Below are 24,576 nucleotides of genomic sequence, written 5' to 3'. Positions count from 1 at the left end.
GCTGTCATACAACATCACTGGGTCACTGTAGCATGCCTGAATGCCAGATGAGGAGGGTAGTGACCTGCTGACTATGTTGTAGGCCGGAGTTCTTTGGAAGCCAGAATCCATGTGGATGAAAAGGACAGGATTTACACAAGAAAACCCTGAAATGATGGGACGGATAAAAAAAACAATGTATGGTTGCAAGGAGTTGTGGACCACACCTACATTTAAATTGGTAGTTGAAAAGATTTTATGGTTTATTTCAAAAATAGGCATCATCAAAATTACATTTAAGGCTAAACCTTTAAAGTCAAAAGATATTTAGTGCAGTTGCAAATCTATCTGTACAATATATAGAATTGTGTTTGAATTATTTAAAGGGAACAAAAAATGTATCATTTGTTTTACAGATAAAACTGAAGAGCTTTGAAAGATTGCACCTAGCGAACCATCACCCTCTTCTAAGGTTTCAGAATTAAACAAATAAGGAAAAAAGGATTTTCATAAGTAAAACATGCAATATAAATGGGAACAAAGAAATTCTTACAAACTAATGTCAAAATGACCAGTTAGGAAAATCCAAAACCTTACAATAGTCCCTGAAAAACAAGAATTTAAGAAAAAAACGAATTAAAGTAGAAAATCAAAATAAACTCTTAGGAATATTCTACAAACTTACTAACTAAGAAAAACAAGAATTCAAGTTGAAAACCATAAATTGCTCACAAGTTGTTGTTCATCAGTTTTATTTAAAAAGAATGAATGAAACAGGCCCAGACAAAAATGGCGGTAAACCTGACAGGTTAACTATTGTGACATGTTAAACTAAGGTGTGTTGTCTAATTTGCATAAGGTGTGTCTTTAAACATAAAAGCCATGGCTAACAGTATTGCACGCTTTACGAAGTGGTACATATTTATATGGTGAGATGTATGCAAAATTTCCCTTGGCAAAAAGTATTAAGTGTACTACAAGTATTCTTACTTTATACTAAAAGGAATGTACTTTAAGTTTACTTCTATGTGCTTTTTTTTTAATTGTTAACTTCAAATGTCCCCATTTATTCTGAAGAAGTATTCCAGTGGCATGCACTTTATATGCTTTTATTTAAGTATAATGCAATAAACTTTGTACTACTTCTTGCTAATATGTTTTCCCACAAACCTTTAAACTTTTTTTCTGTTTAATAAATATGGAATTAAACTTGTTTTTGTAGAATAAAAGTGATTTTTAAACAGATTTCTCCCTATTATGCGTACAAAAGGTGCTCCATTTGTATTTATATCACTGTGGTGTCATGGTGGCTTTATTTAAGTAAAGAACTACAACTCCAAACCTGCTTTACGCACTTTCGATGACGTCGCAAGGTCGTTTTCCGCTCTACAGAGTTGTGCGTTTGCGCCTCCTGTCTTGAAAGGGAGGTGAGGGATAGTTTACTTTCCAGAGTTCAAGGTTTGGTTTCGGTGTTCGTCTGGAGTAGAGGGTTTTTACCGAGGCTCAAAGCCGCTTTTCACAGAGCCAAGATGCTGAACATGTGGAAAGTTAGGGAGCTGGTTGACAAAGCGTAAGTATCTCCGGGTTTAGCTACATCTGTCTGGAGTTATTTGTGTTTGTAGTTCACCTGTTTGAAAGAGACACGTACCCAAAAGTTTGACGTCACGTCACTTTGGCAAGTTAGCTAGCTCGTAAGCTACTACCGAGTTAGCTGACTTTTCTGTGAATAATTGTCCCTTTCAGATACCAAACAAATGTTTTAACATGTTTTTCCTCTGTCGTTCGGTCTGTTATTCACACACTTGACCGAGCATGTCCTTCTTGTGTCTCCTCAGAAACTTAAAGCTAACTCCCGTAGCCAGCAGGCTAATTATGTAGCTTTTTGACTTGGTAGCTAGCACACCAGCTTAGCCAGCTAAGCTAGTTTGACAGCTCCCTGGCTAAATAATTCACCGTGAAATTTGTTAGATTTCATTTATATTTTGTTGAAGTGCAGTTTGACCCACAGAGTCTGAAACATGTTTAAAAACACGATTGGTAAAATAGTTATTAACTATTCAGCGTGAGTGTTATGACAGCATAAGCTAGGGTGAAGCTCCCTGTTTCTATTGAACTTCTGCTAATTATAGTGATTGGTTGTTACAAAGTTGTTACCCATCATTTTAAAGTTGTTGTGTTTATATGCTTGCTGTGGACATTTTAAATAGACAGTTGCTGCACGATTAAAGTAATTCCTATCATATTACTCTTGTTTTTGACTTAATATTAAAATGTTGTATAGTTTTATATTGATTTTTCATAATTTACCTTAGCTATGGTTTGTTTTTCTTCTTTTTTAATATGTAGAAAGTGCTCTGTTGTATCCTCAGATATATATCTCTGCTCTCTAAATTCCAATAATTAAAAGTTAAAAGTTGTTTATCTAAATTTTGTTTAAAAAAGTTAACTTAATTTAACGAATAGATTACACTACATACTGCAGTTTGGATCTATTCTGTAGACTTTGTGTTTTATAGATTGCGGTGTTCGTCAGTTCAAAAATATAGCTTGTGAACATTATCTTATGGCCATCATTTAGGTTGTGTAATGCCTTGTGGTTTGGTGCTCTTCTATGTACTGTCATGCAGTTTGGTTAACATTTAGCAGCTTTACTGAAGGGCACTGCACAATTTCTCCTCTTATTTAGAGGGTAATATGTCATACTCGGATAACCAAATGGTAATGTGTCTATTCATGGATTTGTTGGTGGACTCTGGTTTCAGCGGTCTAACATTTTGTAAAATAGTAATTTTTACAAGACACTTTTAGTAAGGAAATTACTTTTTTTTTTAGATAAAAAAAATACTAATTTTCAGTGTGTAAAAAATAAATACATCAATAAAATTTAAGATTTATGAATAGTTGTAAAGGAACCGTTTTTAGTCACCATTATGGTGGCGGAAATCTGCATGATAAGTGTGTCACTGATAACATCACAACTTCCGTTTATGCTGCCGTCAAATAGAAAAGAATCCACTTCTGTTTAGAGAAAATGCTGCCTCATAGTTTTATGTCTTTTTGCAGTCATTTATACAAGTAATGTTAAAGTATGGATGCCATTTGTTTTAGATTACAAGCTATGGATTGTAATTAATTGTTTTTAAAACGGTTTAGGCTAAAAACATGTTCTTCAGGTTAAGTTGACAGATCCCCATTCACACCCTGCATCCGGCTAAAGACATAAATACTTAAAGCTTTTAATTATCTGATTTAAGTGCTGCAGCAGGATTGTGAGAAACCTTTTTATAAAGAAGTGTCCTTGTGCAATAAAGATCTAAAAGAATATAGTCTATGGTGCCAAGATCAGATAAAAATCATTCAAATTGTGTAGTACTTCTCATGGTTTTTATTTCCTTATTCCTATGTGTAAAACCTTTTTGAATTAAAAAAAAAAAGATATGTGACTTTTTTTTTAAAATAAATTTATAATGCAAATCAGAAGGTTGCAGTACTGTTTAACCTATGTCCTTTGTACATTGTGTGTGCTCTGGAACGATTGAAATTAGATTCTACTCAACATAATGCAAACTCTGGCAAAACGGGTTTGGCAACTGGTTTGTCCAGACGCGTTGACAGAATATCAGTCAGGGCATTGATTCAATCTCTTCATACGACTGGAATTACCTAATTGGGATTGAAAATGTGCTTTTGCTACCGAATTAATCTGAGTTTACGAGCAGACAACCATGCAGCAAAAGCTTCTTCCTGTTTTCTGCATGTTTTATTTAGTGTCAAAACTTTTTTTAACCGTCTGAAAAAACTATAGCTGTATCTATTTAATGCATTAAATATTAAGATTTGGTTTCATTATTTTTTCTGGACTTCTGGAAAGACGTTCCTTTTTTTTTTTTTTCTTTCTTCAATTTTGTAAAGTTGTACTACTTCAGAAAGCAAATTCTGTGCTCTGCAGAGAGCTGCCACTGTTTGATGTGGGTTTCTTTCCTCTTCGTTTCCGTTTTTCTTTGTAGTTCTTTTTTCAGGATGTCTACAAAAAAGAGCTTACCCAAAGTTAGCACAGCAAACTTTAATTAATTTGCTTAATAAAATAATGGAATCCATTCATGTGTTAACATCGCAGACCGATTGAAATTAGCTCATTATTTCTGGTTTCAACAAGCACTCCCTGATGTCATTTTAGCCGGTAACATAACAAGCACATGGGTGGGGTAATCACCACGAGCAGACCTTTTATCTTTTATTCTCCAATATTGTTGGGGCAGTGAATGATGACATTCTTTACTGACGTTACCTGGCAAGATGTATTAATGTTAATGGTAAAGCTTGTTTTTTTGTTCCCCCCACAGAACCAATGTTGTGATGAACTACTCTGAGGTGGAGTCTAAAGTCAGAGAGGCGACTAACGATGACCCCTGGGGACCTTCAGGACAACTTATGACTGAAATTTCTAGGTAAGATAGAAATAGTGTTTTTTTTACTTTGGAAAAAGTGAAAATCCAGTTTTAGAGCAGAACTTGAGTTTCAGTTTTTGGGAGGATTTTTGCACCTATTGGCTGACTTTTCTTTCCTTTATACTGACCCTAGTGTTGTTAGTATGTTTTGGATCCAGCTTGCAAAATATAGTTTTCCTGAAATTTCCCACTAACTGCTGAGATAAACCTCATCGTAAACAAGATTGTGTCACATAAATAAAAATAATATTAAGAAAAGATTAAGAAAACCTTTATTAGTCCCACAGTGGGGAAATTGCAATTGCAAATACCCAGAATTAATCCACATGCTAGTTAAAATAAATCATCTATGGTAGATTTTTTTTTCTTTAAGTTTGTGCTTTAAGCAGAAATATTGACATTCAATGTGGTGAAAATGGTTTAGAATTCTTTATTTAAAAAAAAATATCAGAAATAATACATTTGTTGTTTATAGTATAAATTAAATATTTTACTGATCATTGAAATGTCCTAATTTCACAATTGTATCGTTTTATCATGTAAAATTGTATCATTTTTGCCCTTAACACAAAATGACTAAAGGCCACTGCAATGACAGACATTTTTTAAATTCCTATAATTATGTAACTATGTAACTAAGTCCAAACATTCAAAATGTGATCATATTTTGTTCCTTTTTCTCCTTTTGGATGATTGATGGACGGCTGCATAAACAGAGCCACCTTCATGTATGAGCAGTTCCCGGAGGTGATGAACATGCTGTGGGCCCGCATGCTGAGGGACAACAAGAAGAACTGGAGGAGAGTTTACAAGGTCTGCTCCCAGGCTGTTGCCAAATCCCACAAAACTCACCTTCTTAAATGTGACGCAGGGCTCGAAGGCCAAAGTGCTTAGCACAGTTTTGATTAAGGTCTAAAACAAGACTGAAGTTCACACTTGCTAAAATAACAATCAATTTAAACAGTCAAGCATGTTTTGCTTCAGCCTAAAGCTTTTTGTTCCCTTTTTCCCCTCAGTCTCTGCTATTATTGGCTCATCTAATCAGGAACGGGTCAGAGAGGGTGGTAACCAGTGCACGAGAACACCTCTATGACCTGAGATCTTTAGAAAGCTACCACTTTGTTGGTAAGTTATGATTTTATTTTCATCTGTTTTTTTGCAAATATTATTTATTTATTTTGAAATCTAATAATGAATAAAATTTTTATTATAATCTTTCTCATACCAGAAATAATTTTAAGATTTTTTTTTTTACATTTTTGCATCGACTGCTTTCATTTTAGATGAGAACGGGAAAGATCAAGGAGTGAATGTGCGTCAGAAAGTGAAGGAGATGGTGGACTTCGTTCAGGATGACGACAGGCTCCGGGAGGAGCGGAAAAAGGCTAAGAAGAACAAAGACAAATACATCGGTGTATCCTCAGACAGTATGGGGTACAGAGGTTATTGTAAGTATAAACCTCCTGATACATGAACTAAATTTAGCGTTTACATGCCTCTCTTGTTGAACCAGTTTGAACTCTCTTTAGCCGGCGACCGATACGACTCGAGCGACAGCAGGGGGAAGTGGGATGACGACTGGGAGAAGAAAGGCCCGTTTCCCTTCAGTGAAAAGTTGGGGGAAATCAGTGACAAAATTGGCAGCACCATCAATGATACCATAAATACGTTCAGGAATAAGGATCGAGATGACTCACCGGACCGATTCAGGTAGAAGATGACAAATGTTTGGTGTAAGCGTGTCGAGTTCTAAGTAAAAAGGCAGTTTTGTATTTAGAAAACCATAGATTCTAGTTAAAAGACGTCCAGTTTACAGTTTTTTTTTTTACTTGGATGTTTTGTGTAAAGTTAGTTTCTTGTAAAATTGGTGTTTATGCATCTTAGAAAAACCTGGAGGGAAGGATTATTTAAATTATAGTTCTTTCTGTTTTAGCTTTCCAGACCTAAAACCCTTTTTTGTGGGTTTGTAGACAAAACCGATGTTCCTAAAAACTAAAGTTTTATTTAGATAAATGTTCAAGTTCTGCAGTAATTTACTACATTCTTTGGTGTGGTTCAGTCTGCAGTAAGTGACACTTAAATGTTTGACCTTCCAGAAATGTTGCTATGCTAACCAGTTCAGTAACAAAAACACAATCAGTCAAACTATCAGGCTAAACAACGGTCTTCACGCAGAGAACAGCCCTAGTTGAAAAGCTGCTTCTTCTCCTTGCAGTGATAATGAAGAAGAGCAGAATCGCTCGTCTCGAAACGGTCAGTCGGCGAAAGATTTCAAAGATGAAGAGGAGACCGTCACAACCAAGAGTGTGCACATCGTCCAAGCAACAGAGACGACGGCAACACGGAAAAGAGGGCCACCCTCCAAAAAAGTTGACCTCGGGGCCGCCGCTCACTATAAAGGAGACCAGAGTCCAGATACTACAGCCAAACAGGTAACCAGGAAACAGCTGAATGCATAAAGTTAAATAAGTCAGTTTGTTTTCTTATTTAGGTGTATTTTGTTCACTTTCTTTCAGACACAGCCAGCGGCTGCCCCTCAGCCTGCCAACACAGGCCTTGCTGACCTTCTGATGGTGGATACGACACCTACAAAGCCTGCTGCCACAGGTATGATGTCATTACCAGTTCTACAATACTAAAGTCTTCTCATCTGTGTTCAAATTAATGTTAGTTTACAATGTCAAGTTTGCCAAATCGACATAAATCTTCACCATGATCAGATTGTTGTTTTCATTCTATAAAAAGTTTACTTTAAGAGTTTAAACAAGAAAAACAAAGTGTGAAAATGTCTGAGAAAAATGTAGTGAGGGGTTTTACAACCTTATAACATCTATAATTATTGTCATTTTTAGAACTTACCATTAAACGAGGGACGACTCTTCACTGTAACAGTTGCAGAGTTTTTGCTGAAAGGACATATTTACCTGCAAACTCCTCTGACATTAGTTTATGCAGAAAGAAGCTGAATGAGAAACGCAGCAGCCTCTCACCAAGAGATGACGCCCAGCTGCTGAAACTAGCTTTACATTTCGCTGGGGGAGGAGGGTTGTTGTACAAGAACTAAGTACACAGGAGGTTTTTAGTGGAGTCCCAGGTGAATGGAGATGGTGGGAGTGCTGAACAGATGTTTGTCCTCTTCTGCTGCTTACACTCCGCTCCCCCCCTCCTGCACTTGTGACACTGAAGGAATGCTAACTACACAAGAATGACATCTGGAGCTTACCTGTTCAAAAATGGCTTACATCTCTCTTTATTTCTCTACGCAGACCTGATTGGTGGATTTGCTGATTTTGCTACACCTGCAGCCTCTGCTGGACTTTTCCCTGGATCTGGTTTGTTTGTTTGTTTATTTGTAACTTTTTTTTTCTTTATATTATGTGTGCCCGAGAATGCCGTCCTGTTGCAGTTGTACTGTTAGAATATTCAGAGGGTTGTTGGGAGGGAGCACTGGCCATATGGAGCCTGTTACCTGCTATGCATAATAAGAACAGACACACATCAACTCCTGTTATGGATGACAAGGAGACGGGGACAGATGAAGAAGTTTGGTGGGGGTGGAGGAAGCTCCGAGAGAGGCAGCGACAACAATTCAGACCAGTTCAATGAAAATTTCAAAATGCAGCAGCTGTGGTCACTGAATATTCTGATAGATCAACTTCCTGTTTTGTTTTTAGAATCTTTCAGTTTATAAAAAAGACAAATAACTTAACTTTGAACATTTGTTTATGTGTGTTTTGTTTTTCCCCCCAATGCAGCGACATCACCCACAAGCCCCAATGGAGACTTTGGAGAATGGAACGCCTTTCCTGGAGGTCAAATTCCACCATCTGCTCAGAGTGCAGACTTTGGTGGGAATGACCTTTTTGGAGCCATGGCAGCAGGTCCTGCCCCCACCCCGGTCTCAGCTCCATCCGCTGCTCCTGCCTCCTCGGACCTGTTTGACTTGATGGGAGCATCCCAGTCCCTCACCTCCTCCCAGAGCCTCAACTTCAGCATGAGCAGCACTCAGAGCATGAGCACCACCGTTCTGCCTCAGTCCAAGTCACAGGTATGCTTGCACTCCCAACGACTCACATTTTTCGTTTCTTGACGTCCCACTCCAATCATGTTTTGATCTATTTGAAAAGTTAATTACGATTATGCTTGATACAGTTTTTAGCCAAAATTAGGGCTCGATGAATCGATCTGAGCTTAATAGATCAATAATCGATTCATAAAAGTAGAGATCAATCTAACGCAGTCTGTTAGCTTGATGCTAACGTATAATGGGATTTCCCATAGGACGACTAATGCTAATGCTCTATCAACCTGAACATACATTGCTGACTAAATGAACATTTTTATATAATGACAGGTATGAATTTTCCAAACTCTTTTAAGGAAATATTTTAAAGTAACCATTTGTGTTCTAAAAAGCACTGTTTTTGCTCCTACTTTCTTCTTCTGGAATAAGCCGTAATGCTATAGCGCGATCACCACCTAGTGGCCAAACTGAAACGCCCTCCAGGAGGGGCAGAACAATTGTTGCAGTTTCTCCGTTTGATAAAGCATGTAACACTGCTAACAAACTAAAAAAACATTTTACAGTATGTGAACTGTATTACATTAATATGTACATCTTCAAAACATATAAAGAATCTTAACTAAACTTCTAACTTCTAAACTAATGTGTAAACTGTGTAAACTCAGAATTGAATTGAGTGGACCAAAAGAATAAAAAAAAAATCTGAATCGAATCGATTCAGGCTCTGGTGAATCGAATTGATTCTGGAAGTTTTTGGCGATACCCAGCCCTAGCCAAAATCCAAAAATGTGTTTTTCTAGGACATAGTTTCTGCAAAATGCCAGCAGTTTATTAGCAATAATAAACTGAGTTGTGGGCGGGACTGTTGGAATGTAACAACCCCGGCCCCTCTTTCCTTCACCATTTCTAAAACCTTGAAGCAAGCTGCTTATGTATTTTCTACATCGCACATCATCAAACTTAATGTTTTCATCTGTTCCTGATTCATGTTTTGAATAAAAATGCTTAGAAATTTTTGAGCTTAATTTTCCTTTTAAATGTCCTCCAAAATGTCACAAAAACATGTTAAAAACACCAGTAATACGATTTTTCATCTCTTGGCTGGGTGTGAAAATCCCAGTGTGTCCTTGGGATAAACACTACAATAACTTTAAACTCAATAGGTAAACAAGGATAAAACCACCTGCTAAATAAACAACTAAACAAGTCATAAATATGATATAAGTTGGTTCAAAATCCAGAAATGTCCTTAACATTGAGCACTAAAATCAATTCAGTCTGGACCTCTGTATAGTAAAGTTGCTTGATTACTTTAATTTATTAATTCATACTAGTGGAGTAATTGAATGTATTTAATTTTGAATTCATCACTGTTAAATATTTATATAAATATTACAAAAAGAGCCAATCACATAAAATGACCTTGTTTTAAGTTAACTGCTGCCTTTAATCAGGACCGCTTTCATCCAAAACGTCCAAACAAACTCGTTTTTGAATGTTTCAGCAGAAAAGTGCCGTCTGCTAAATAAACTAATTTAAAGACCAGCTGGCTTGTTAATTATTAACTCAAAAACTCAAAGTTTGTGATGTTTTAAACACTCGTTTCATCCTCCCAGTCGAGTCCATAAATATTTTATGAGTTCAACCTATCTTACAGCTTTTTGTTTATGTTCCTTTACGTGGATATTTTCATTGTCCGCTACGTTCAAAGAAACGCTTTTAACATATAGTTTGTTGAAAGAAAAACATCACAAACTGTAATGAAGATGCTAGAAAGGAAATAGATCAATGGGATCTTTTGTGGGAGAGTTTACCTTTCCTTGTTTACTGCATCATCATCAAGACACCCTTAGTGATAGAAACATACTTTGTGTGATTGGGTGGAACAACCGTGATGATGAAGCATTAGCATGAAGCTTCACCAGATGCTAGTCATCCCAAGAGACTCCCTCCCCTTCCTCTGAAAATCAATAAATGATTGAGATCTGAATTTCGAAAGCCTTTCACTTCCACCAAAAAAGTTGCATACTTTTGCTGTTAAAAGACGCTTGACGTATTTGCAAAACAAAACGCCAATCTCTGTTGGAATGACAAAACAGTCACGTTTCCTGTTTTTCCAGTTACGCGCCGTGCTAATGAGTGATAGCTAAGTGGGTGAGGCTGAAGTTTTTAGGATTTTGACATAGATAATCGATGTTGGAACCTTTTTATGTATCTGGTATAAATTCACCTTTTTTTCTGTGTCATTAGCTGATGCAGAACATGGGAAGTCCCCTCCAGCCTCTGTCTGTGCAGCAGGGGGTGTCCGCTCAAGGTGCAGCCGCCAAAGCATCTCTTCCATCCACCTGGTCAGATCCCTCTGTCAACATCAGCTTGGACTTCCTGGGCCCTGGAATGCAGCCCCCCAAACCAAGCCAGCCCAGCCTCAACACCCTGCAGCACGGTGAGGCCGCCACCAGCGCAGTCTTTTTAAAAACATTCTGTTTTCTTACTTTTTTTGGTTGTTTTTTACCCTTTAGGCAACCAGCCACCTGCCAATATGCTCGCTCAGGGATTTTCCAATATGAATCTTGGACCTACACCAGTCAGACCGGCTTTCAATAATATGATGCATCAAGGCATGGGGATGGGGATGACCATGGGGATGAGTATGGCTCCTAACCAGGGTATGATGGGCATGAACATGGGAATGCCCCAGGGAGGTATGCCGATGGGAATGCCTCAAGGAGGCATGGCCATGGGAATGCCTGGCACAATGGGAATGGGAATGAGCCCCGCCATGGCCCAACAGCCCAAACACGACGCCTTTGCTGACTTTGGCAACTTCGGAAAGTGATGGAGGCGAGGAAAATAACAAAAAAAAAAAGAAAACATCAAGAGTGCTGGCAGTCCGTCTCCCTTCCGGCGCTGAAGGATCGTCCTGAGCTGCAAACAAAGAGTACTTGAAAAATCTCACAACACCCTACAATCTTTGTATTTTTTATGTTTATGTAGTGACACGTGGATCTAAATGAATGTGTGTTGATTGAACCAATGATCAGTGCGGTCTGAGATGGACAGATGATCGTGTTTCTGCTGGTTGCAAATTAGTCGGCAGGAAGAAGAGAAGAAAGCTGCCGGGTGAAGTGCTTTATAACCTCAATCAAGTTTCAAAATCCAGAATAGCAAAAACATATTAGTAGCTGCATTATTGATGAAAGGAAATCCTAAAAAAAGAAGAAAAAAAAAACATAAAATAACATGCTTATTTTAATTTTTCTAAACTTTCTACTGTACATTTAGTGATGTTTTTTCCCATCCTGTCTTCCTCTTGTACATAACTGTTTGCAGCCCAAACCGTAACTTATGAAGTAAATATTTCAGAGGCACCACGACCAAATCTGATATATGAGACCTATAGCAATACATGCGCTCTCCTTGTACATAGTTATCCACAGTCCAGATGTGGCTAAGAAGTGTTACAATGAAGATGGTTAAGAATTATTGCAGTGAGAGCTTTGAATTTAATTAATTTCCTTTAAAACGATTTCCTTTGTGGCCTTTTTTATTATTGATGTCTATTTTACTCTTGAAGAAAATGATCATTTTTTGTCTAAATAGGATAATCAGTAAAAAAGCACCTCATGTGGAGGTTGCTTTTCCTTATTACGGAGTGCCTGAGAAATGTTTAGCCTTTTCCATCGACCTGAAACGGACTGTGGGGGTTTGCAGGGCTGCACATAGAGCTTCTGTATGTATCTGTGCGCTCTCTGCCCAAAAATCCAAATTAAACTGTTTCCTGTATTGATGCCTTAAGCGTTCAGCAGCAGATCTCGCAGCTGATTAACTTCTTCAGTCTGTTTGTGTGAGAGGAACAGCGTTTGAGAGCTGGGATGGACTTTAAACCCGTCCTGTGCATTGTTCCCCTCTGAATGAGAACATCTTGTTCGCTCACTATGAGCTGTGGGAAGATCCACGGCGTGTTTGTTTGATGATTGGTGTTTGGAGTAACTTATCAGTAGTTGAAGTGCCTGCCAAGACTCCTCTTGACCCTCGAAATTAGCGATTTATAATCAAATTGTGTCAACCTGACATTGTTGGTTTGTCACGGATGAAATGATTGAATAGAAAGAGGGCGATGGATTCTGCTGAGCTCACAGACGCCGGTGTCAGATGCATTCAAATGACCAAAATCTGCTATTTTTCTAATGAACATGTTGATGCCTTTTTCTACTTTCAATCATTTGAGACCTGTCGAAAGTGAGATTGTTACTGAAACACTAGTATATGCAAATGTGTATATATATATAAGAAAATCCTTTTTTTGAGACAATTTTGCAAAATTCATTGTTCTGATATGATTTAATCAAGATTCTTTATGGATGACATTAAAAAAAGAAAGGATGATTGAAATTTGTTAAGGATGTGTGTTATTTTGCCATTAGCCTCATTCAAAAGTGCTTCAAGCGGTGAAAGTGAGGGCAGTGTAGTTCTGATTAAAAAATAGCATTAATGCAATTTTTTTTTGTTTTTTAAGTCTTTGTTTTCACAAACAAATTAACTGGGGGGTCTGCAACTTTTAACTGTTTAGAAAAATAAACTTTAAGTTTCAGTGGCCATTCATTTATGAGATGTTACTTTTAAATTTTATTATATTTAACACTTTTTTTAACTTTTGACAACAAAACATTCAAAATATTTTCAAAATAAAATATGCCCTGCTTTACTTGAATGAAAAATGAAAGTCAAATATGGCATTTTCCATTATGACTTTGGTGCACCTGCATCTTTTTTCCTCCAATATAAATATGACTTTGGTGCTGAATAAAAAAAAATGCATTAAATTGAAATTATGACCGATTTTATTCACATATTTGTGTACAACTAAGCACAAATTCATGTTGTCCGCACGTATTCTATCCCTAACTCCACCCTAAATATGTATCAATACTAATTTACTAATTAAAAAAAATACTTTAAATATAAGAATTTAGCATTTGATTAAGATAAGATAAGCTCATTTTAATCATAAAACACATTTTACTCATCTAACGTTAAAAATCTAAACACAAATGACTACAAAATTAGCTACTTATTCTTTTTTTTAAACTTTTTTTTAAATAATGCTTCAATATTCCTCAATTTAGGTGTAAAAAAATAGAAATTTTCTGATAAATGATCAAGAGAGCCAACTTTAGTTGAAACGCACTTCAAACAACTCCCATTAAAGAGCTGACCCCATTTTTTCCCCTCTCTAGAGGCCACTAATAAATGGGCTTTATTAACATTATTCTGATGCAGTCTTGAGAAATAACTACATATATTTTCAGTGAGCGCTGATAGGATTTGTCCCACTTCTCGAATGAAAAAAAACAACGAATAATTTTGCCAAAAGTAAGTTCCTTCCAGACCTGAAGAGACAGAATCTGCATGCAGTCATCCACTCATCATAGAAAACTAACCACTGTCATTTAGAAAGAAAGACCAAAAAAAAGCCAACATCTTTACAACTTCCACAAGATGCAGTAAATTGTGCTTTTATGGGTAATGTGCCCATTAAAGAGTAAAAGCAATCTGAGACGTCAAGACAAATGACAGCTTTTGAGTGCCATCTGCAATCTCCAGCTTCACAAACTCAATTATTCATAATGCATTTATGAAGTCCGCTGAGACTGCGCTGTCATTCTTGTTCAAACTACCGGGAAAAGCAACATAAAGGGACAAGCTCTCTGAAATGACAATAGCCTAACAGGAGGCTGGGGTGCGTTTCTGCTGCCTCCTGCTGGCTAACAAAAGAAGGTTGTTTTACATCAACAAATGAGACGAAATAAAAAGAAAACCAGCAGTTTGAGCTGATAAGCTTTTATTACTCCATAGCAAGGATATTTCTCTGGTGACCTGGGAAAAACTTCATATCAACATGATATAACAGTCAGTATTTGATTCATCTGAATCAAATTCAATCAAAACAACAGTGTTTCATCACACAGGATCCTAAAACAGATTTTTTTTTCAGTCCAGAATGAATTTCTGACAGGTGATGAATAAATCAGAGAGGCTGTGGGTTAACCAGGATGACATTCTCACCACGAATGAAGAGCTGGTTGATGTGGCGCGTGTAGACTTTCCCGTACTTCTGGGATTCCCCCTTTGGACGCATGTGTGGGTCCTTCGCCTTCAGTGAGACTTGGAGTTTATCCTGTTTGCTTTTAATAGCTTCTGACAGCTCAGACTCGGATGTGGCGCCGTCACCCTCCATCCGAGCAAAGCAGCTTTCCGGGGCAGCTCTGGGATTTGCAGGTGGATGCTTGTCGGCTTTTTCCTGGACGCCTGGGCTTTCCTGGAGATTCAGCTTCTCAAAGAGCTGGACAGAAAATAGGCAGCATTATTCGGTTTTGTTTAGTGTTAAGCAGAAAGTACAAATAAATTTTTTTTACCCAAAAATATGTATTGCGTAATAACCCTGCCAGAGTGAATGACAAAACTAAAAGTATACCAACACAAATATGGTGTTTTCTCTTTAAATTAAGACATAAATCAATAAAAATAATAAAAACGTAAAAGCTAAAAATGAAAAATTTGATCTAATTTAATTTAAGACTACAAGTGCCATAAATATATTGTTTTATGGGATGTTTAACATGATGAACAGGGCTGAGTTTCAACTCAAAATGTAACTAAAAACGATTGAATTTTTAAAAAATTTCTTTCAAAATAAAATAATTTATTTTTGAAAGAAATGGAAAAACTTGGAAAAATTACAAATATTTCCGATTTTTTTTCCCTTAAAACCATTTTAATTACTTTAAAGGAAATTAATATTCTTCTTTTCCTTTCGGCTTTTCCCTTCAGGGGTCGCCACAGCAAATTAGCTTAAAAAAAATAAATCTTCTTACTGAATAAATTAATAATGCATTTTTTTTTTCCCTTTATCTTTGTTTTATGTAGGGATGCACAATTTTGGGAAAATGTGCAACATTGGTGATGACAATATAACTCACACTAAATACATGAAGAAAAAAAAAAAAACTGATAGATAATGTCTACTTCATTGCAACACTTATTTTTAAATAAAACTTTTATTTAAATAAAAGTCAGTTTAACTCAAATTGTACTCCAAATCATATACATAAGAGGTGGGCATCGAACATAGAAGGGCTTCATCTGATTGGTCAAATGCTTAAAGGGATTTCTAAATACTTTAAACTGAATGAGATTATTTTAGTGTATGTGGAAATATTTAAGGTGACTATCGCAGAATCCGCCGTCTTTTGCAATACGTTATCACATTGGCTAATATTGTGATTAATTTTAGATTTATTGTGGAGGTCTAGTTTTATGCTGCAGAATGGCAAAAATGTCCTGCATCCATATGTGCACCCAGGGATTTAAGAGGTTTAAGATCATTCCTTAAACTACAAATATTTAAAGGGAAACCAAACCAGGAAGTTGGAGGCTGACTCCACCCACAGCCGAAATTTGAAAATCCAGTCAGAGGGGTGGGGCTTGGGGGCAGGACTGTTATCATTACTGGAGCTGCAGATCATGATGTCAGACTTCTGAAACTTATATGGTTTGACCAATCACAAAATTCAACTGTAATACCTCGATTCAACCTGTAGGAGGCAGCACACAGGCGATTTTTGACTATGTTTTGAAGAATTAAACAGTTTTATGTCAATTTGTCAAAAATTTGGCTGTGACCAACATACAGCTCTTTTAAAGCTCCATTTACATAAGTCAACAGAAAAAAAAAGTTAATTTAGGGTTTGGTTACCCTTTAAAGTCCCACTCTGATCATCTTTTGATCTATTTTAAAAGGGTTCTCAGTGATGTTTTAATTTAGCTAAAATAATAATAGAAAAAAGTGTAGTTTTCTAGGACTTTCTATACAGGAGTTCATTAGAAATGTACTTGGTGCAGAATAAGTCTACACTCGAGAAAGCTACACACACAGACCAATATTTGTTATGGACATCAGAACACCCCACGGCACATAAGATATCGATAATAAGAACTCTATATGACCATGTACAACTGGTAACTTATGAGGAGGACAAAACAGAAGAGAAAAAACACATACAAAACAGTATGATCATCCTCCAGCCGTTGGCCGGACAATAGGGGGCGGAGTCACCTGACAGACTTTGACAGGTGACTCCGCCTCAGCAACAATCAGCTGTTTTATACATGTCACACTCCACCACCTGAAGACGAAAGGTCTCCGTCGAAACATGTCAGGTAGGAAACAACCGTGAGTCTGATAACAAAATAATCAGAACAGTGAAGTCTATACTAATTTCCCATCATCCCTTTGTTTACGGTACTCTCCTGCCTCTTGCTAGACCCTCACCACCCCAACCTAACATTACAGGTACAGCAAAAATGGAGAGCAATATTGGAGGTATCGAGCCGTCCAGATTGGAGCCAGACAGCAACAAGTAGATGCATCTAAATGAGTGCAGATGGAAGCTTGTGGCCTTCTCAGTGTATTTTCTACATCCTAAATACTGGTAAGCTCTTTATTTGAATGCCATTTTTTTTCATAAAGAGTTTGAATAAAAAGAAATATTAAAAAATGCAATTTTGAGATATATTTTCTTTATAAATGCCCTCATTCATGAAAAAATGCAACAAGAACATCTCAAAAAACACAATTTTCATTGGAGTGGATCTTTAAACCTGTATAATTTTGAATTCTACTTTCTGTAGTATCCAGCTTTTTGGGTTCAATACTTCTAATATGTGAGAAAGTAATTGTACAAGGTGTCCACATATTTATATTACAGTTGTATTATACAAACCCGTGAAATGGTGAGTGCTTTCTCGTGGTACAGCGCCTCCCCAAACAGCGGTTCCCTGTATGTCTCATCCACATCCACCATGGCCTGTCAGGGAGAAATGACAGCGTGAACACTCCTGTGACCAATCTAAGAAGGTGACATGCTGTGGGGAGAATAACTCACCATGTTCCAGAACTTGTCAAAGGCTACAAGAAAGCCAGAGCACACACCCCTCAATCCTTTGAAGGTCCTGATGTGAACTTTGACTCTGATCCGCTCCTGGATGCAGCGATGCAGCTCACCCAGAGGACTCCCCTTACACACTGAGGATGCAGAAGTTATGGATTTAAATGACAAAACAAGTACTTTTAAATAATGTTTTCCTAAAAAATTTATTACATGTTTACTCCTAAAACATTAAAAGTCCACAAAGGCTGAATTTTCAACTCTGATCAACTATAAACTGGGATATTATTATTTACCTACAAGTATTTTCATACTTTAAGCTGATTGGTTAACTTATTAATATAAAGGGGGTTTTACATGTAAGGTTATGGTCCACTAGCGTGGTTTCTGAACCTACGGGGCATCCTGGTCAGGACATTTTTCTGGATCTTCTGCTTCCTCCTCGGTTTCGTGGTGCTGGCCTCTCCTTCCTCTGAAGCCGACACCACCATCAGCTTCCTCAGTCTGTCGATGCGCTCCGGGTCCGCGACTCCTTTCGTCGCTTTCCGTCGCCTTTTCTCGACATTCTCCGCTTTCGCTCGGCCCCGGCCGCCCTTCAGAAAGCCCTCATACTCGGCCACATTGTTGAAGCACTTGATGTTTGGGAAAGGGAGCGGCGGCGCGGTCGGAGAGTACAGCGCCAGAAGAGGGTCAAAGTTGTCAGAACAGACATTTATTTTATCCGTAGGGTCGTCACGCTGGCTATCGAGTCCCACTGCGCCCTCAGCAGACGTAGAGGGCGTTGGTTCTGTCTCATTATTGCCTTGTTCTACGAATTTTCTTTCTCTTTCCTCCATATTTGAAACAACCGCAAAAGAGCGGATTTTGCTGAAGCGATGGATGCTGGGAAAAAAAATAAAACTTTTTATTTTGTTTCCATATTGAGCTTTAAATTATGTTTATTATTTATAATATGGAGTGTTTATTTTCGCATTTGAATTACTGTTTATTAATGTATTAGAAATACATCACATTTAATCGAAAACATGGATAAACTATTTAACTACAAGTCCCAAAACCCCCTGCGCTCTACGCATGAACTAGTCACTTTACAAGATTAGAACACAAGATGTCGCTAAAGGACAGTGGTTTTTGATGCATTAGATATTCTGGAAAAAATAACAATAACATATAAAAAGTTTATCACTCTATATGCCACAATAACAATGCATTAAATACAATCGTGTTTTTGTCCTGTGATCTTTTGTTTTGGAATAATTATTTAAGCTAATTTCTCCCTCTGCCTCGGAACTTTCCTTCGCAGCATCTGGTTTTACAACGACAACATTAATCGACGGACTGCACTCAAAACAACGTGAAGGACCAAATAAATTTATCCAATACGAATGCAGTTGGCGTTGTACATTAAATTAACGTCGACAACATACTTTTTTCGACTATAATAAATTTGCTTATACCTTATATGTTTTTTTCTTCTCTGGTATGATCGATGCTGATAGGAAAACGTTGGAGTTTTAGCGGACCACGGTCCTATTTAGTTATTTTTCGTCACCTTTTTGGTTCTACGAATAATATGGCCAAGAGCAAGTTTGAGTATGTCCGGAATTTTGAAACGGACGACACCTGTCTACGGAACTGTTATATTGTTGTTAGACTAGATGGACGCAATTTCCACAAGTAAGTTTATTCTGTATTGGTGTAAATCATGGATGTTTTTGTTGTTGTTTTCTGAACTTCTGACTATTTCAATAATCTATTTCAACACTTTTTAGGTTTTCAGAGCAACACAGTTTTACTAAGCCCAATGATAACAGGGCTTTAGGGCTCATGGCCAGGAGTGCACAGTCTGTCATGGAAGAACTGGAGGATATCGTCATTGCGTATGGTCAAAGTGATGAGTTTAGCTTTGTTTTCAAGAGGACCTCCAACTGGTTCAAAAGAAGAGCAAGGTAAGTTACTTCTCCTAATCTTTATTCTAGTATTTCTAGCTTATGTAAGATCAAACTTATATTCCCTTCCTTGTTTTCTGGCAGCAAACTCATGACCCACGTGGCCTCCCAGTTCTCCTCCTCCTATGTATTCTACTGGAAGGAGTTTTTTGAAGAGCAGCCCCTCCATTACCCCCCAGGATTTGACGGACGTGTGGTCCTTTATCCTACCAACCGGAACCTAAGAGACTACCTCAGCTGGAGACAAGCAGACTGTAAGAACTACTATCATGACCTCATCTGTCACGACTATTTAGTAATACTAATTCTTGAAGCCTGCAGATGGTAATGGTTGTCTTCTGTATCCTAAAAATATAAGTACATTTTATTTTATTTTTTTAGGCCATATAAATAACTTGTACAACACAGTATTTTGGTCATTAGTACAGAAGGGAGGACTCACCACAACACAAGCAGAGGATCGCTTAAAGGTGAGAGCATTGGCAACATTATTCCACAAACATGCAGCACTTAGCAAAGTTCGTAGCAATTAATAGTTTGTTGTGTGCTTTGTTTGTAAAAACTGGTTATTATAGGAAATATTTTTCCAAAAGTGTTGTAAATGTGTCTTAAAAAAGTTACAACCAACAATGTGATCAAAGATGCAACACTGACGGAAATAACAAAATGTAAGAAATGTTGGATTATGTTTAGAAGAAAAGATTCTTGTGCATATTTTAAAATCGGTTACTGTTTAATTTATATTTTACAATTTAAGTGAATACACAATGACTTTGTTTTTAAGAAAATGTTCATTTTTTTAGAAGGAAGTTTGAAATTATGAGATTAAAAAAATCAGAATCTGTTGCTATCTGACAGTTTGTTTGAACAAAAACTTATTTTTTGAGCTGGTTGTTTGGGAAATCACGTTTTCTAATACATTTTACACATAAACCAATTGTTTTTTGTTTTTTTTACTATGACAGTTCCTACAGGAAAAAATAGTGCATGCTGTTACCTAATGTTAGCAGAAGAATATAAAGTTTTAAAATAATATAAATTACAAATTGCAGTGACAACACAATCAGATGGTAAAGCCACATAATGCAACTTGTTTAAATTCTAATTCTATAAATATTAATGGGGACATGATTTGACTGTATTCCTCTGTTTTTAGGGAACTTTAGCTGCAGATAAAAACGAGATTCTGTTCTCGGAGTTTGACATTAACTACAACAATGAATCTCCCCTCCACCGGAAAGGCACCATCCTGATTTGGAAAAAGGTGAGATTCAAGATGATCGGCTAACACTTATTTATTATTTTCTGTTTGAGAAAGTGGAAATAGTGATGCTGACTAACCTGATTCTTTCATGTTAGTCTTTCCAAGATCTAAAGATTGTTTTAGTGAAACATTGAGTCTGTTTAACCTAAGAACGAATCTGTTTCTGCAAACTTAAATGCCTGACTTCGAATATTGGAGCAGTGGAAAATAGCAAGAAATTGATTAAACTTCTCCAAAAATATAAATAATTCTAGGTTTAAAAAGATAACTGAAAAAGACAGTAAAATAAAATAAAGAAATAACTAGTCAAAATAAAAGTTAATCAACAAGTTTCTCTTATTTATTAAATAAAAAAAATATTGTTTTTAGTAGTTTCAGTCTGTTTGCCATCAAAATCTGTAGCTTTTACTGTTTTTGTTTGTCTGAGAACATCTTTCAAACTGAGGCTCTAAATGACAGTCCGGAGAAGAACAGACGTGTCCAAATTCTTTTCTCTGTTTATTCCACTGTGTAGAACAATGAACAAGTCCTTTTGTGGCAACAAGTATTATTTTTTAGTATAGGCGAAAATATGCCGTATGGAAACAAAGTTGTGAGTTTTATCTGTTCATGTGTGTCTTTGTGGCATCATATGCTCCTATTAATAAACAAAAGTGGGTTTGAGTACTTTTGATTTGCATGTTGCCATCATTTTTTACAGATATTCGCAGTTAAAATTATTATTATTATTATTTAGTTTAGTTGCTATTACATAAACCAATGACAAATTAAATCAAGAAACATAAAACTTTTGGAAAAAGTCCTAATGTAATACTCAATTTTGACCACTAGGTGGACCCAGGCTTCAACCAATGGCTTTAACAAGTTAATGAGTTGCCATTATAGTCATTTAATCTCATAAACACAAAGGAAATCAAAATAAAATTTTTAGAAAAAATAAAAGAATCTGTAAAATGTCGCTTGGGTTAATAAAGTGTGCAGCAGAACACACACAGAGCAGCTAAACCTCAATAATCCTGACGCTGAAATAGGAGCATTAAATAACAGCCGTTTGGATGAGGCTCGAACAGATGAGGTAGAACAGCTGCAGCCACCAACTTAACATTGGATCTCTCACATCTAACACACCCTAAAAACGTCATTAATTAGAATATAGTTGAGATAAATTCATGTCATTTCATTTTTAGCAGATTTTTTTACCATAAATGTATTGTTTATATTTTCGTTTTAAACTCTGGGAGATGGAAAAAATAATCACAAAAAATAATGTCTTAGGATACAAAAATGTAGCTTTTAAAATTATTTTAAACATCCATAAAATCAAGAATTTTCCGAGCAAAGTACTGTTAATAATTCATTCTCCAAAATTATTAAGATATGCTATTATATTGTCTTATTATATAGCAGTTTAGCCGCAAGAAAACTATAAAAAGTCACAAATTTAATCTTAATGTTTTAAATTTTACTATTGTTATTCATGTTATCACTTTAAATGTCAGCATTTAAAATGGATATTTTAAGGCCAGGGTTCTTGTTTTTAAAAATGTAGAAATATGGTGGTGCAGTAGTTTTATTGTGAAAAACAGCAGCGATTATTTTATTTGTTGAAGCTTTTAACAAACTAGCTTTGTTTATTTGAAAGTTTTAACAATTTGATCATCAGTAGATGCTCAGTAGAACAAACTAGTGCAGAAATCTGAAGCCCCCTCATTGTTTAAATTAATAAATTTTACTGATATTAGAGTGACTATTCATTTATAAAATGTAGCTTTTATATATTTATAGAACTTGAATCATAACAGGGTTCAAATTTTCTATAGATAGCAACTTTAACTTCTACGTTTGACATATACCGATACACGTTCCTTTCAAAATAAAATACACCCTGTCAAAAAAGTTCTTCCTCTGCAGCAGATTTACTTGCAGTTGTACACTTTTAAGAAATTTTCCTCTAAACATTAAAAAGTACACTATTATGCAGCCGAAGTTACAAATATGTGCTAAAGGCTTATTTAAATTAACAAAAGAAACATTATTTATTTGAATTGTTAGGATTTTTCTTCATAGCATATTGGAATAAATGAGAGGTTTAGTGCAAAAAGTCCTAATCCTAAAAATGTTTCAGTTTATTGCATATTTTAGTAAAATAAAATCAATCTTTTAAAAATGCTTATCTATTTCATGAATTACCCTTTCTTTTTTTTCCTTTAGCATGAAGAAACCGTCACCAGGCGCATGAAACTTCCAAACGCAGAAGAGAAGGAGGTGGTGGTAACACGCATCAAGAGAGGGGTGGAGAGCCTCCACTGTGACATTATAGGGGAGCAGTTTTGGGAGGAACACCCGGACATCCTGGAGGACGACAACTCCTAACATCTCCTCGTCTTTTGGGGGGAGAACCGCTGAGGTTCTCTGAACGATGTGGTTGAAGCAGAGGGGGACCGCCTGACATGGACTTTATAGAAACAACATGAAGAGCTTTTTACTTTACTCTATCACAGCTTTCTTTTTCATGTAATAAAATCATTTTATGAAGTTCTTTCAAAATAAAAGCCTTTTTGTTTTAGTTTTGTTTATCAAATTATCATTTAAGATCAAATATTTTTATACTTTTTGTATGAGATCACCACCATAGAAGTCGGCATGGATAAAAATAAAACAAATGGGGAGAGTGGCCTTGTCTTGCAGCCAAAGCACCATGGAGATGTGAATGGATTCAATAGCGTGCACCGCCATCCGTGCTAAGAATACCTCCCACACCCTGCATGCGCTCCACCCCTCTGACATGTGCTCTGCGGCATATTTGTCATCACTCTTATGAATTACTGGCTAAATGTGAATGGCTGCAGAGAGCGGAATCCAAGTGTATTTTGTTACCATAGTAAGCTCAGTTACTGTCAAGTGTTAGTTTGTATTTTTGGTTCAGTGACCTTATTAAAAGCATGCGGCTGCTGTACTAATGTAAGACGTTACATTTCTATTAAGTCATAGGAAAAGCCTGTTTATGTACATTCGTATTAAGCATAAAAGATAGCCGGTAACAATAAAGTTGTGCGTTTTTGCCAGTCAGTTTTAGTGATGGACTCTGTACAGACAATGACTCAACAGATGTCCTTCCACACCAGACCAGTGGAAATCCAAGATAACAGGATGTGTTGGGGCAAGTGGAGTTATTTAAAGATGATGTGCATTTACATGCTGCTCTAATATGTACATTTACTGATTTAATAGATGAAAAAATGAACTTCTATGGTGTTTTTTTTATAAAAGTTTGCTCACATTTCAACAGATATTTTTTATAGAAAAGGATTTGTCAATAAACTTAACAAAATAAAAGCACTTCAAGCAAATCTAAAAGAAAATCTAAATTTTTAACCTATCTCTGCTTTGATTTGCAATTGCAATAAAAAAGTATAGAAGTTTATTTGGAGCACATTTCAGGACAATTCAAAGCACTTTACATAAAACATAAAAAAATAAACACATTCAAAATAAATGTTCAAGTATGACACTTAAAATTTAAACTAAGCACAGTGTTGATATAAACTTTTTAGCACAAAAACTAAGCAAATGCAACTGAGAACATTTAAATCCAGGTTTATTTAACCTGAATTTAAATAGTGTTTCAGCTGATCTGAGACTTTTGGAAGTCTGTTCTAGATCTGTGGAGCATAGAAGCTGAATGCTTCTTCTTCACGTTTGGTTTTGACTCTATGAATTGACAAAAGACCAGATCCAGATGATTAAAGAGGTCTGGCTGGCACATACCGGGTCAGGAGGTCAATCATGAACCATTCAAAAATGTATAGACCTTGAAAGTCTAATAAAATATGATAAACACTTTTTTTTTTTTAATAAAAATGTTTAAAACACTTTGAATCAATGCAGTTGTCTCTGTTTTTGCTAATTAACGTCATTTTTCGCCTTCAGATCAGTTTTAAATGTATTGTAAACCAGAATTTGA

General features: G+C 36.3%; 3 protein-coding genes across 3 annotated transcripts; 2 read left to right on the top strand and 1 right to left on the bottom strand.

The window, feature by feature from the left end:
- Positions 1-1,328: 1,328 nt before the first annotated feature.
- Positions 1,329-12,843, top strand: clint1a (clathrin interactor 1a). The gene is made up of 12 exons (XM_024283428.1): positions 1,329-1,549; positions 4,323-4,427; positions 5,144-5,240; positions 5,444-5,552; positions 5,711-5,875; positions 5,957-6,137; positions 6,643-6,859; positions 6,944-7,034; positions 7,694-7,759; positions 8,183-8,475; positions 10,702-10,894; positions 10,971-12,843. The coding sequence occupies exons 1-12, from the start codon at positions 1,509-1,511 to the stop codon at positions 11,285-11,287; spliced, it is 1,875 nt and encodes a 624-aa protein (XP_024139196.1). The 5' UTR covers positions 1,329-1,508; the 3' UTR covers positions 11,288-12,843.
- Positions 12,844-14,276: 1,433 nt separating this feature from the next.
- Positions 14,277-18,295, bottom strand: lsm11 (LSM11, U7 small nuclear RNA associated). The gene is made up of 4 exons (XM_024283429.2): positions 17,797-18,295; positions 17,397-17,536; positions 17,235-17,318; positions 14,277-14,794 (listed from the first exon to the last, which is right to left on the bottom strand). Exons 1-4 carry the CDS (start codon positions 18,233-18,235, stop codon positions 14,480-14,482), a joined length of 978 nt encoding a protein of 325 aa, XP_024139197.1. The 5' UTR covers positions 18,236-18,295; the 3' UTR covers positions 14,277-14,479.
- A 417-nt stretch (positions 18,296-18,712) lies between these two features.
- Positions 18,713-23,856, top strand: thg1l (tRNA-histidine guanylyltransferase 1-like). Its single transcript, XM_024283430.2, has 6 exons — positions 18,713-19,076; positions 19,172-19,348; positions 19,433-19,602; positions 19,730-19,818; positions 20,505-20,612; positions 22,824-23,856. The coding sequence occupies exons 1-6, from the start codon at positions 18,889-18,891 to the stop codon at positions 22,983-22,985; spliced, it is 894 nt and encodes a 297-aa protein (XP_024139198.1). The 5' UTR covers positions 18,713-18,888; the 3' UTR covers positions 22,986-23,856.
- The last annotated feature ends 720 nt before the right edge of the window (positions 23,857-24,576 follow it).

This window comes from Oryzias melastigma, linkage group LG10, assembly GCF_002922805.2.
Source record: "Oryzias melastigma strain HK-1 linkage group LG10, ASM292280v2, whole genome shotgun sequence".
Taxonomy (NCBI): Eukaryota; Metazoa; Chordata; class Actinopteri; order Beloniformes; family Adrianichthyidae; genus Oryzias; species Oryzias melastigma.
Note: the sequence above shows the minus strand (reverse complement) of the source record. Positions and strands in the feature narration are given on the sequence as shown.

Bases quoted from the DNA above. Each gene is read 5' to 3' on its own strand.
- clint1a (XM_024283428.1), top strand. From the start codon at position 1,509: ATGCTGAACATGTGGAAAGTTAGGGAGCTGGTTGACAAAGC. The intron at 1,550-4,322 runs GTAAGTATCTCC...TTCCCCCCACAG, and splicing joins AGGGAGCTGGTTGACAAAGC to AACCAATGTTGTGATGAACT. The intron at 6,138-6,642 runs GTAGAAGATGAC...TTCTCCTTGCAG, and splicing joins GACTCACCGGACCGATTCAG to TGATAATGAAGAAGAGCAGA.
- lsm11 (XM_024283429.2), bottom strand. From the start codon at position 18,235: ATGGAGGAAAGAGAAAGAAAATTCGTAGAACAAGGCAATAATGAGACA. The intron at 17,319-17,396 runs GTGAGTTATTCT...TCTCCCTGACAG, and splicing joins TTGACAAGTTCTGGAACATG to GCCATGGTGGATGTGGATGA. The intron at 14,795-17,234 runs GTTTGTATAATA...TTTTCTGTCCAG, and splicing joins AAGCACTCACCATTTCACGG to CTCTTTGAGAAGCTGAATCT.
- thg1l (XM_024283430.2), top strand. From the start codon at position 18,889: ATGCTGATAGGAAAACGTTGGAGTTTTAGCGGACCACGGTCCTATTTA. The intron at 19,603-19,729 runs GTAAGAACTACT...TTATTTTTTTAG, and splicing joins CAGCTGGAGACAAGCAGACT to GCCATATAAATAACTTGTAC. The intron at 19,819-20,504 runs GTGAGAGCATTG...CTCTGTTTTTAG, and splicing joins AAGCAGAGGATCGCTTAAAG to GGAACTTTAGCTGCAGATAA.